Below are 13,196 nucleotides of genomic sequence, written 5' to 3'. Positions count from 1 at the left end.
TATATATGCTAGCTACTAGAAAGGCCACATAATTAATGAAATAAGTAGCCATCAAGTAAGGCAAGTGAGTAAGGCAAGTGGGTAACATATGCAACATAAGTATAATTTGGTGCTCCAGTGGCGGCGTTGCAAGTGACTGTGCACCGAAGACGACGAGGACTTCGAGGACGGCGAAGTCGTGAGCGTCGCGAGGGCTAGATCGTCAGTAGGAAGAAAGACACCAGGCTCGCGGGATCAGCAAGTTTCCGTTAATCTTCGGGGGTGATCGAGTGCGACGATCGCTCCGATCCAAAAGATGCCGTTGGGTCACACGATGTGCGTGCCAGGAAATCTAGACTAGTCCAACCGCGTTGTAGCTATCGCGAGGTGGGGACCAATCGAAATAATCTCTATTTACAGTCTCTATGGATGTGTACTGTCTGCCCCCACGTTGCTCGGTCTAAGAGGTGACTTATGATAAACAAGAATTGGAGAAATTACTGGTGTTTTCACACAAGACTTTGTCAAGTCTGTGACCTAGGGTCGGTACGGGGTTTAGAATAATTGAAGTCGGGTTCTCTTGGCGTTTACAGTGGGAGGTCCCACTTAAAAGAGACTCACCTGAATCTCGAGAAGTTTGCCGATGCTGAGGACGCGCTGCTGGCTGGATTCCTGCAGGTTCATTGCTACAGAAGATTTAGCTCCAACAACTTTAGTATTTTTCACTAAGAGGGTGTTCCGACTGGTGGGAGGTCTGGAGGTCACCGGAAAGAAGAGGACCATTTGTGTTTCTTTTCCGTGTGGCAGTGGGGGCCTTTAGGTTGCCACTGGGTGGTGCCAGTGCCCATTTAACTGCTATCGAACTTCGCAGCTCATCTGCTGGATTGTTCAAGTGGATCGATTTCACTTGTGAAGGGGACAAGTGACGGTTCGTATGTGCTCACTGAAATCCTTGCAGTGGCGCTCAAGATCTTATTATCTTTAAGTTCTGATGTCTGCAATCATGCCCTAAGTACTATTCAAAATCATCATGTAGCTTCTACATCCCTAACCAAATCAAGTCTTTCAGTTTGGTGTTGACCAATGACATGACTATTTGGTCAGATGAGCTGGGGAAACTTGAGCATCTCGAGCAATGGGAAGATTACTTGCGGTACTATTTCTCCCTAAGAGCGGATTAGGATGTTTCTGATCCCCTACGTGCCTTTCCAGTTGACAAAACAGGGTTATTCTCCAGGCTGAGAAAATTCCACACTTCGAACAGTTGAAATTTCCAAGAAATTAATGACACCTGGACTGGCGGCAGCAGCAACGCCTCGAAAGCTGAACTAGGTGTTGGGAGTATTTATTAAAAGATTCTAAAAGTTCATGCAAGAAAGGAGACATGCACAAGCAACTGCCGAACCCGTACACACTTCAACAGAATGGTGTCTCTGAACGCAAAAACCAACCTACGCTTGATGGAGCTCGAAGTTCGCTTTTCAGCATCAACGCTCTTCGGACTAGTCACAGGACACAACGGTTCATGTCTGAATAAGGCCGTCACCACAATCAAAAACTGGCCAAACACCAGGGAATTTTTCTCATAATATTCTTGACCTATGTTTATGGTACTTTATGTAGCTCAAAGCTGACACGCTGTAAGCGTTGACAAATGTTCAGGATGAACAGAAATTGTGTTATTTATGTTCTGATGCTTTTCTTGGGAAGCACATGACAAGAACACGGCCGTGGATGTAGGTGTGGCAAGGGGTTCGCGCGCGATGTTTACCCATACCACCTCGTTGACTTTTTGGACAGGTTGTTTCACTGCCAAAATTTGTTCGACACAATTGCCGTTGATCACTGGCGCTGTTATAACTTTAGGCTCTGGTTTCAAATTGCAGGAACTATTATAGGAGCCACCACTTGGTATTATTATTATTTCATGAGTTAGGTTGTATTACGAGTCACGAACTTCAGTACACACAAAAATCCAATCCAGTGCACAAACACTCACAATCCAGAAACGAAGTTACTGCACCGCTGCGGATAGCATCGTAACCTTGATATGAATTTTACGGGGTTTATCGTTGCTATTGCTGTTCCAAATGCAACCTTCCAGATTTTCAACTTCTCAGTGGACGTTTCAATCACTCCAAAGGCGCGTTCAATTTGCACTGCTCGGTCCATAAGGCAGTGCAATCTGGGTGTAGCCTTTCTGCTCACAAAGATCAGGTGAAATCACTCTCTTTCATTGGTCATTCATTTCTTGGATTTTGCGGACTCGTGGTTGAATGACAATGTGTTTCGGAGCGCTATTTCGGTTATTTTTTCATGCTAGCTGAGAGAGGAGATCCGGAATACCATTGGCTTCAGGTTCTAGGTTTGACTTGCATTGCTATTTCCGGGAATCAAGAGGAGGAATCTTCGCATCTGCCAACTGAATGGCAGCCCCAATCATCATTGTAGCATCCATATCGCTACATCCACGACGTTGTTCTCTGGGTGCTTCACCATCCTGGGTTCTGCCCGTGTTGGGGTCGCCAAGGCTTTCGTTCCAATAGCGAATCTGGCGGGATGACTTCCTTGTCAAGAATCCGAATTAGTCACGTGCAGGTGAATCAACTGTACTAGTCAGCCTTAAATGTCATGCCTGTTGGGTTGTGTTGTGCACAAGCAACAGATGGGCAGTGGACTAAAAGTAGCACTGCTCGAAGCCCTGATCTGATAGAAATTTGGTGAGAATGTACCCAAGTCCAGTACCATAATCGTTCTGCTAATTTTTAAGAATGAGAGATAGTAATACCTCATAGATGGATATCTCTGTCAAAGGTTTGCATCACACAGTCCACTGCAATGTACTTGTTCGCCGGAAAAGCAAAATTATGCGTTTGATTCTCTTGCTTACTCCATGAGGTGCAGTAAACTATCTTATGAACGAGTGCTCAGTACACATTTGCTTTGGTAAAATTCCAAAAGTACGTGATTATTCTGGAACTGCTGGTCGTGAAACTAGATCCGAAGATGGATCATAAAATCCAAGTAACACGTTCCACTAATCTAATGTACAAGGTAGGAGCGAGATAGCTAACTGTTCAATTGCTGAAGATCAGAATTGTACATCACAAGTTTTTTTCCCCTAAGTCGGAAGATTTCTTGGCGGAGATCGAATAATACACAATCCGGTTAGGAATACAAAAGCACTTCGATCACAATGCCGTGGTGAGCGGAACATCGAGTCCACTAACCCACTCACTGGCTTGAATGAAGTTGTTGGCCTGGTAATAATTTGCCTGTTTGTCATTCCCCACCTGGTGCGACCACTGCACTCTATTGTCGATCGCCGACCCAAGTCCAAAGTTCTTGTACTCAGCAAAGTATGAAGTGTAAAGGCCAAAGTTAGTCGTGTTCCACGGCAACCATCCCGTAGGATCAACATGCCCCTTGATCTCTGATTTCATGATCACACACACTGAATAAGCCTTCCACGGCCGGCCCAAGTAAGACTTGTACTGCGCCACACTAGCCATCAAATCAGACGTCCCGTCAATGACACAGTTCTGAAAGCTGAGCCCTGTTGCCTGGTTCGGATCAGTCCTGCCCTGCGCCGTGTAGGTGTTCTGCTGGCCCAGAATCGTACTCTTCTTTGCGATAATTTTGCAGTTCTGAAACGCGGCTGCGGCGTTGCCAAAAATGAAGTCCACGGTACCAAACACCGTGCAGTCCCGGTAGAACTGGCGGAACGAATGGCAGTATAGCGTATCCTGGAAGCTGTCAAAAGTCACCTGGTAAAACGCGATGTTATCAGCGGATCCCCGGAAAGCCACAGCTTGGTGTCCCTCGGCTCCCGCAGTGTTTTGCACTCGGAACGACCGCCCGACAAATCCAGCACCGGAGACAACTGCGAAAAAAGGCAAAAAAGGAAAACACCCACAACAACCGTAAATTAATAACCCTTCATTGAGATATGGACACATGCAGCAGACAATTATGCAACTCGAGGCTTGTTTTGCTGAGCAGCTAACACAGGGGCTGTGGATGACACTAGAAATCCCAAGGTCTTACAACAAGATCCCTACTCAGTGTATTAGCCACGTGACAAGCTTCCAAGTAATTCCACCACCCGAAGAACTATTCAGAACGAGAGTTGACAATTAACTTACTGAGAGTTGCAGATTTGAAAGTGGTCATCCCCTTCATCAGCGCAACGTTTCTGTCTCCTGTAAGAACAGTCCGGTCACCATCTCCAATAAGCGTCAGAAACTTGGCCTTCTTGGGCACGATGACCTGCTCATTGTAGATCCCCGCCTTGATGTAAATCACCAAACGCTTGGTGTTGGTCTTGTGCGCATCCACCGCCGCCTGGATGGTCCTGAAGTTCCCTGACCCATCCTGCGCCACCACAACATCATACTTTGGTGGTGCTTGAAGCAAATGTCGTCTTGTCTCAACATCCATCCACCCAGGAAATCCCTCGTCCATTTCAAGCTCTTCCACTGAAAGTAACTTCCGGTTGCCGAAGCCAGGGATATTGGGAAGTGTCACATTTGGCAACGTGAAGTTAAACCCCTCCGGCAAGCTGATCCCCGTGGGTCTCCACGCCAACAGATCGTTCCCATACTGCGCCAGCGCGTTGATGAATGCCAGAGAATTGCTCAGAAGCTCGTCCGTTTTGGCTGACTTCTTTGCAAGTGCCGACCCCGTTACATTATTCACCTCCATAAATGCATCTATACAAGTCGTATGGAGCTCCATCGCAGCGCTCACCCACGCCTGGATATCCTTCAGAGTGTCAACTCCCAAGGTATCCTTCGTCTCCAGCGCCGTGGAGGCCGCTTCGAGCTCCTCCCGGGCGCTGACTAGTACCTCATTGCAAACCTCCACCGCGCCTGAGATTACCGGGTCGGACGAGTCGAATTCACTCATGAAGCCCAAAGTGTCGTTCACTCCCTTCTCAGAGCTTTGCACTGAATGTCGCATGACGCCGTTCGTGTCGCGCGGGTAGTCCCCTGTGAATGTTTCATTGCAAGTGTCCGGGTATCGTGTGGACTGGCAAGCACTGTTCACCGCAGTAGGGTCCCAGTTCTTCACTTTCTCTTTGGCCTTCTTCATCCCCACAGGAATGCCGATTGCAAGGCCCAGGACCAACACCGCGACAATGGTCACTAGGACCAAGCAGCAACACTTCCCCATGGTGCAGCACTGGACGCAATCGTGCACTTCGCCTCACCGTCACCAGACACCCAAATTGGTCCTAATCCTAACACTGGGTTGGATTCCGCGCTGATACCCTGGTCTTTACAAACTATGCACTGATTCGAACAATCCTAACAAGATTAGGCAGCGCTCGCATTCGAGGTTGTGAGAGACATGAAACAATATATAAAGTGCCGCGGCGGTCGAAGCCGCACCACCCTAAATGAGGGCGTCGTCCAAGTCTCCGACTCCGCGTTTGGCACAGAGGCAGTCTGTTCAGGTTGCGCCTTAATAGGGCCGAGTGATTGAAAACGGAGAGCATCAGGCATGTGCAAATTGGCGGGCGGGACGCTTCGAGGGATATTTTTGGCACATCCTCCTTGACGAAGGAAGAGATGGATGGGTCAAAAGGTCGTAATGGTCGGCTACTGAAGCGGGCAGTGCATCAAGTTGCAGACAGAGAAACCTCCAGCACACAGAGAGTGTTCGCTCTTTTGAAGATTGACACGGACGTGCGGAATAATAACAACGAACTTCACAGTTCTTGGATAAAGGAATGATTGCACTTACATTGTGGACGAATGACTGTTGTTATTTTATGTCGAAAGAATGTAACCTTCTTTGTTAATGGTATTATTCGGAAATGCAAGTTGCATTTAAGGCTTTGCTATGGTCTTAATAACTAGCATGACTTCAAAATTGGAAATTTCCCCAAAATTGGCCTCAAAGTGTTATTTACTCAATGAGCATCCCTGAATCTCAAATCCAACTGAATGACGAAGAGCGAAGGCAGTCCCTTCGTCGTTGTTGATATAATCATCCAACATAAATATTCTACCAGGTTAGGAATTTGCGCTGACCACCCAAAAGTTAATATTAGTCATGAGATCCACTAATGCATACGTTGAGGCATCCAATTGTAAGTCGTAGATTCAATGCGTTGCTTTCTTATCCTCATGTCTACATGGGTGACAGCAATGAATAAGGATACAAACTCTCTGAATTACTTCAATGCATCACTTAAAAGTGTGGTTCCACGAGCGATCACAAGTTTTCAATACATGGAATGTCACGTTTCACACTGACAGGGGGGTAACAAAGGACTTGAGTTGCAATCGAATCTCCGATTGTTGCGGTTGCACGGATGCGAATGGGAGTCGAGGTCGATGAACGGGGAGGTTCACGGTTGCGCTACCGAAGCGGGAGGAAGAAGTACTATCTTAATCTCAGTTAGTAAAAATACTATGGAAATAAGAATTGGTGGTTTGTATTCGTTCGGGGTGATTATGCGGCGATCGGTGTGATTATGCGGCGATCGGTGTGTGGAACTGAGACCCATGGGGTTGAGTTTTAGGGCTTACGGTGTTCGAAGTTAACTTCGCCGAGCGTGGGCAGTTATCTGCCGAAATGCTGGTGTGATTTTCTTTTAGGCTACGTTTTTGAAGTTGGATTGGGGGAGCCGGTTGTTAGATTTCAATATTGTGTCTTTGTGAACGCGGGGTAGCTCGGTGCATCCGTCAGATGAAGGTACTCGGTAGGGTTCGAAATTCGCCATAATTGGGTCGATTTAGTGCATAATGAGGAGTGCAGGAGTGCAGGGCTTGTTGCACTTTGTTTGGTAATTTTAGTGAATTACTGTAATATGGTGATCGAAATGCAGTCCTTGTCTGTAGAATTTGTTTTCTCAATTCGTTATGTGATGATTATGTTGGGCCGGGAGGGGGTTTACGATGTGCTATTACATTCCTCCTGTTTGAGACAATGTGGGTCTTTTCTGATAAGATGGACAGCATTGTTCATGATAAGAACTTCCGTTGCAAGTGCACTTTGAAGGCGTTTGCTAGTTTGTGCTTGGGATTGCGTGACGATGCTGGTTGTAATGTTACAAAAAATTGATTAGATGCACTCTGATCGTGGAAGCAGCATGGCGGGGCAGGAATGGTCGAGGATGATTGCAAGGGTTTAAGCTCTATCTGCTTGGAATCTTGGCTATGAATTTGGTGAGCATTTTAAATATTCAAGAAGGAAGTATGGTTGGTAATTTTGCAGCAGAGGATAGGGCTTTTTGTTTCTTTCATTTCCTGTTTTGTTTTGTTTTGTTTTCCCCCTGTTATCTAAACACCACATTTGTTGATTTTGTTCTCTATGTTAGAAATTTAGTTAGTGTTTGACGACTTAAGGAACTGTAATGTTAATGCAGGATTCCATCAAGAGGTCGGATGTTTCTTGCCATCTATTTGGATGTGAACCTGAAGTGTGATCTGCCGGAGTGTCCTTCCGACCTTGCATTGTTAGCTCTGTTTCCACGTTCAGTTGGACCATGCGTTGGAAGAGACTGCAACATAATCCTTCGTTATTTCAGTAACGACAACGAACATCTCGAAGCTGATGAAAAAGGCCGGGAAATAGAATCAGGATCTAGTGGTTTATGATTGGGGTTCCGAGCAGCAGCAGGATCGGAGGTCGCAATGGAAATGCACAGGGCTCAAAAGCCTTGGTCACAGAATGTTGTGCTTGTGGTCATGGATCTCAGCAAAGACGTTTCAAGTTGTGCTATCAACTGGGCCTTGAGCAATGTTGCTCGCAACGGCGACATCCTTCGTCTCCTTGGCATAATCACCCATGTTCAGAATTCTAGTAAGTTCAAGTATCCAAAATCAATATATATATATATATATATATATATCCATACATGGATATATGGACAGATATTTTTAAAGTCATCTTGCAGAGGAGACGAAACTGCATAGAACCAGAGGAATGCCGCTCCTGAAAATTGGCAGCTGGCAACATGTCATTTTCCCCTGCTCTTGAAAATTTTCCCAATTTTATTCTACCTTCACGTGATGTCTGTTGCTATCATGGTCAAAATTTAAGTAGGTACAACCGCATATCGGGCACAGGCATCATCAGAAATCTAATTTTTTACCTTTTTTTCAATTTTCATTGCAGTGGGATTCAAGAGCCGTATTGACAGCAACACTTGGAATGGAGCCAGCAGAAAGACCTTAGAAACCGAGATTGAGAACAAGCGGTGTATGCTTCAAAACATTAATAACCTTGATAACAAGTGCAAGAAGGCTGGGGTAAGTATTCTCCTGCACACGGTAGGTGCCTTCAGAAGTGATGCATGTGTTTCCGTTAATAAATTTCGAGATGGGACTCATTAATGTGAGGTTGTTCATGGTTGTAGGTACAGTTAACGATTGAGGTGTGTGTTGGGCAAAATCCTAAGACTATTGTTGTAGAAGAAGCTAAAAATTCCGGGGCGTACCATGTCGTAGTTGACAAGTGAGAACCTGAAATCCTGGACGCTCCGTGCTACGATCTATGTGCCCTGAACCTCGCTCTTTTGTCAGATTATGATTTTAGGCTTCCGAGTTTTTTTTTACCCATCAGTGAGGTGTAGCCTTAACATTCTAAAAGTTTCTCTGATCCAGCATTCACAGAAAAACGAAGTATTACGTCTTCAGATTCCAGTTCCAGGGATGATAGAAATGTTTAGATGTGTTCTTGAATGAGGTTTCTTCCTTGTGGTTTTCGGTTTATTGTGCAGGGCGTTCAGATGTTTCGTAGGATTTTTCTGATTTTTGCTCTGTGTGGTGATAGTTAACTGAATTTCAAGCACGATTCTGTGTTTGGTAGGACAATGAAGAAGGATAGAAAATATTTCATCGACAATCTGACGTGCTTCGTGACTCGCGTCCGGGCATCTGGCGGGGCGGAGAGTATTCGTTCCTTCGCTGTAAGCAAACCGACCCCCCAGCCTCCTGCCGGCGGTCCCACCCCTTTCAACACGCTATGTAGCAGTTTTTATATATCCTCGCAATCCAGTTCGTACACAAAAAATTTGTCTACCAATGATTCCTTGCGCGGATCATCCGTGTCGTCCACGACATTCAACCAGGATTTCAAGGAGAGCAAAGAGAGGATGGGACTGCCGACTACGACGAAGCGGAATTCCATGGCCTCAACTAACAGCACCTCTATCAGCTCTTTTTCTATGACTTTCGATACCATATCGTCATGCGACGATCTATTTTCGATAAGCCACGAGACAATATCCGAACGCGATGCTTCCCTGTGTGGGTCAGAGTTGACAACTTCCGATCACAACAATGCAGGGGGTTCCGGAGTTATGTCCACCAGAGTGGATATCAAGGTGGATGGCCCGAGAAATACTATACCAAGACCTCAATGGAATGCCAGGTCAAGTGCTCCTCAGTTTGACGAAAGTCTCAAGTTGAGTAGCGGACTTTCAAGTTCGCAACTCTCACATGGTAAGAAGCAATCATTATCAAGTTAGTAAATCCTGATTGCTGAACTACACGAAGGAAATTACGTTACGCTTGTACCTTCAATCCTTCAGTCCGTAACACCCCAATCTAGCAGCTTTAGTTTACTACCTAAGTCTGAGATAGACTTGGATACTCTATCAAGGCATCCTTGGCCTCTCTTCCATCTTGATCTTAGTTTGTAAATTGTCCGTCTTCCTGCGCAGTTGCTGAGTTGCATCCTTGATAGCCGTGACAGTATTTTGTAGGAATGGTTGCAATCCTCATGTGGGTTTAGACTGAGGAGCACTTGATCTGGCATTCCTCAAGTACCTTGTATGCTTTAGAGAAACCTGGAGCATTGTTGAGCTCGGCTTAGTGTCCATAACTTGGAAATGTACGTTCTAGATCAATGTGGGTTTACATATTCACTTCAAGTGAGGGGTTAAGGACGAAATGACAGCGTCGACCATTGCCCCGGTATGACTCGATGAGTGAAATTCGGAGTCATAGGAGCCATAGCTAGGCCCTCTCTTTAAACTCCCTTATCGGTCTTAGATTTTCGAGGTTTAACCGAAGAAAAGGTTCGTTCGACTTCGAATAGCTAAGTGTGACGCAATTTGCTCTACCCTTTTCTCAACTCCACACATGAACGTGTGGTCGATCATGTGGGATCAGGGTGTAAGAAAAGACATGAGAGCCCAGCAAAGGCTATGTGAATTTGGTAGATACGTTCTTCCGTTACTTTGAATCATAGGATATATTTCTATTACACTCGTAAGACAACGACCAGACGGTAGACGGTTATTTAACTTCATTGTGTTGATCTTGCCATTTCTTATTGGTATCGCAGGACTTCCAATACGCTCCAGCATGAACAGAAACAGTGCACTCTCAAGAACGTCCTCAGGTAATGCAAGCTCAGTTTGTGGACGGTCTGAGGGATGTGGGCGATCTCTAGGAAGTACCCGGTCTACAGCAAGTGGGGTATCTGCTGGAAGTGGATGGTCTGGAGGAAGCATTCGATCTGCAGGAACTGTGCGGCCTGCTATGCGGCAAGCAGTTACAATTTCAAAGACAGTCTGGGTTTGGACCACGAGCAAGGATGTGATGACAGCTTCTGTTGAAGGCGGCTGGTCAACATTTATCTTCACAAATGAGACGATGGACCTTGCCAATGAGTGGACATGTGGGTGTTTTATGCCGTTCATCCTTTCTGTAGGCTTAGACTATTGCAGCTGATCTGGAATCGATCGTTCTGGTTGCTACTTTGCTATCAGCTGCATGTTGCGCTCCCACTACTTGGACTTCGTTGCATAGTGTGACAAGGACGAATCTTTGGCCGTCTTTTGTCTTTACTCTGAAGATGCTGATTATATTGGTTCAAATTTTTCTGCTCACTTCTATGTGTTTTAAGCAAACTTATATTCAACTTAAGTCAACTTTACGAGCTTGGAATTTTTTCTTCCAGCCCTTGCGAAAATCAACCCACTCTACCTGGAGGATTGCCAATTCTTAAACTCGGAGAACAAGCAAGTGGCTATCTTAGGCCAAGTTGGTTCTAGCGAGGAACTTGATATCCTTTCTGACTTGATGGCCAAGGCTAAGATCGTGGTTATGGACGCACTGGATTGGCAGGTGGAGCTCATCTCACTTTCTCATCTTTTCCCTCATATTGGATGCTGCTGAACTCTATTGTCAGTTTTGTGAAGTCTACTGGGATGTCCTTTTAATCTGCGGCATAGATCATGTCGTTATGATCATTTTCAAAAAAAAAATGATTAGAATTTTTTTAAAGCCGAATTTGTTTATTTACGGGAACTAGCTCGATAGAGACACAGAAATTCTGAGTGATCACCCATGAAATGTTCGTAGATATGGGACTGACATTCGTGCTGCAGTGTCATGGTCAACAGATCTTTCCGGCTGAGAACATGGTGGCAGCTTTTCTCGGCAGCAACACAGCACTTTACGCCATAGCAAGCACAGCAAGTGATGCTCAATTATACCTAGAAGCTCTTGAGAAGGGCGCTGATGGAATTGTCTTGCACACCGATGATATTACTGAAGTATTTGCTCTCAAGGTAAGAGTTCTGATCTTTCATGAAAGGATTCGATTATAGTTTCTCTATCCCATATTTTTCCCTAGTGCTATCAATGTATGCTGGTAATTCGCTTGGTCTTTCTCATCTTCGATGCTATATGACTTGTATTCATGCAATCATTTTAGGCATATTTAAAAGATCAAAAGAGTTCAACAACAAATATTTCTTTGGTGGAGGCTACAGTCACCCAGGTGGAGTCTGTTGGTATGGGAGATCGTGTTTGTGTCGATCTATGTAATCTACTGAATCCCGGAGAGGGGTTATTGGTAGGTTTCTATTGCTGCATGGCAACCTCTATTTTTATTAAAATAAAGGTGTACGCATTTTAAAGATTATTTTGACTTGTATATGCGGCGACGTACCTATTTTTACTTTCAAATGTTGGAATTTCCACTTAAATTTTACCCCCGTCACAGGTTGGCTCCTTTGCGAGAGCTCTCTTCTTGGTACATTCGGAGTGCTTAGAAAGCAACTATGTGTCCTCTCGACCTTTCCGAGTGAATGCTGTAAGTCTACTTTCTCTCCAACGTAAATAATCTCAATCTCAGATAGTTATTGCTAGTGTCTTGTTTTTGGATCTTGTACATGTGTCTTTAAAGTTTTTTCTTTCAGACGTTGTCATGAAGCTTTATTTTATATGATACATAACAGGGGCCGGTTCATGCGTACGTTGGTATGGCTGGTGGCTATACGGCGTACCTTTCTGAGCTTCACACTGGCAGTCAAGTAATGGTAGTGGATGCAATGGGCAACACTCGGCCTGTCTTGGTTGGGCGTGTGAAAATTGAATCAAGACCTCTGCTGCTTGTGGAAGTGGAAGTGGGTGGTCAGAGACATAGTGTCTTGTTACAAAACGCAGAAACTGTCTGTTTGTGTTCATCTCAAGGTAAGAAATGATGAAACAACCCTCTTCTTTAAATAGGTTCTAGGAGAGTTAAACGGCGCATGATCTGAAGCAAGTATCCCGGAAATGACAAAAACCTTCTAGAACTGACTTGTATGCATCTGTCCAGATGGAAATACCGCAAAAGCACTCCCCGTCACTTGCCTGAAAGTGGGAGATAGACTTCTGTTGAGTTTGCAAGATGAGGCACGTCACACTGGTGTTCAGATTCAAGACTTCTTGGTGGAGAAGTAGTCAAATTTTTTCTCCCTTGAACAATTAATATTTTGTTCATTGACTATGAGTGATTCAGTGTGTAATGTTAAATTTTTTAAATAAAAACTGAGGCAATGATTTTGCTGTAATGATTAGTTTCTGCATACCTTAAAAATCAATTTCAAAACACAATAGAACAGTTTTCAACCTTACAGTCTCCAAGGAAATCACGTCGAAATGGTATTGATTTAAGGCCCACAGTGCACTTACAATGAGCTTCAAGAAATACTCGTCTTAGACGTTTGTGTACAAGTTTAGACAAAATGCACCTTGGAACAATAAATAACTTCATTTTTCTATTCGACACAAACATGATATACACAATGCTCAGATCAATAACTGGATTACTATTATAATTTGAGGCATTCAAAGTCCTACTGCCTTGTACTAATGTCAATTAATGGTAAAGTAATGGTCTTTTATAGATAATGATTTTTTATAGATATATGTATTATTAGACCACTTTGTGGAATTTTATAATTTTAACAAATTGTTTTATTT

The 13,196-nt window shown here is 44.5% G+C and overlaps 2 protein-coding genes and 1 long non-coding RNA gene across 10 annotated transcripts; 2 read left to right on the top strand and 1 right to left on the bottom strand.

Moving 5' to 3' along the window:
- The first annotated feature begins 739 nt into the window (after positions 1 to 739).
- On the top strand, positions 740 to 2,466 carry LOC149988183 (uncharacterized). Its single transcript, XR_016505312.1, has 3 exons — positions 740 to 1,779; positions 1,866 to 2,196; positions 2,338 to 2,466. It is a non-coding gene; the product is annotated as an uncharacterized LOC149988183 (long non-coding RNA).
- Positions 2,467 to 2,820: 354 nt separating this feature from the next.
- LOC112287715 (pectinesterase) lies at positions 2,821 to 5,304 on the bottom strand. Its single transcript, XM_024531045.3, has 2 exons — positions 4,125 to 5,304; positions 2,821 to 3,862 (listed from the first exon to the last, which is right to left on the bottom strand). Exons 1-2 carry the CDS (start codon positions 5,152 to 5,154, stop codon positions 3,171 to 3,173), a joined length of 1,722 nt encoding a protein of 573 aa, XP_024386813.1. The 5' UTR covers positions 5,155 to 5,304; the 3' UTR covers positions 2,821 to 3,170.
- Positions 5,305 to 6,161: 857 nt separating this feature from the next.
- Positions 6,162 to 12,784, top strand: LOC112287714 (uncharacterized). 8 transcript variants are annotated; one of them, XM_090253969.1, is made up of 13 exons: positions 6,162 to 6,369; positions 7,094 to 7,157; positions 7,358 to 7,794; positions 8,110 to 8,243; positions 8,351 to 8,448; positions 8,803 to 9,437; positions 10,285 to 10,620; positions 10,903 to 11,069; positions 11,333 to 11,515; positions 11,662 to 11,802; positions 11,953 to 12,042; positions 12,188 to 12,422; positions 12,550 to 12,784. In XM_090253969.1, exons 3-13 carry the CDS (start codon positions 7,626 to 7,628, stop codon positions 12,672 to 12,674), a joined length of 2,313 nt encoding a protein of 770 aa, XP_090110095.1. In that variant the 5' UTR covers positions 6,162 to 6,369; positions 7,094 to 7,157; positions 7,358 to 7,625; the 3' UTR covers positions 12,675 to 12,784. The 8 variants fall into 8 exon arrangements, with proteins under 8 accessions (XP_090110095.1, XP_090110092.1, XP_090110091.1 ...); XM_090253966.1 differs by having other exon boundaries at positions 6,255 to 6,369; positions 7,081 to 7,157; XM_090253965.1 differs by having other exon boundaries at positions 6,347 to 6,570.
- Positions 12,785 to 13,196: the final 412 nt, after the last annotated feature.

This window comes from Physcomitrium patens, chromosome 10 (genome assembly GCF_059467195.1).
Source record: "Physcomitrium patens ecotype Gransden chromosome 10, ASM5946719v1, whole genome shotgun sequence".
Classification (NCBI taxonomy): Eukaryota; Viridiplantae; Streptophyta; class Bryopsida; order Funariales; family Funariaceae; genus Physcomitrium; species Physcomitrium patens.
Note: the sequence above shows the minus strand (reverse complement) of the source record. Positions and strands in the feature narration are given on the sequence as shown.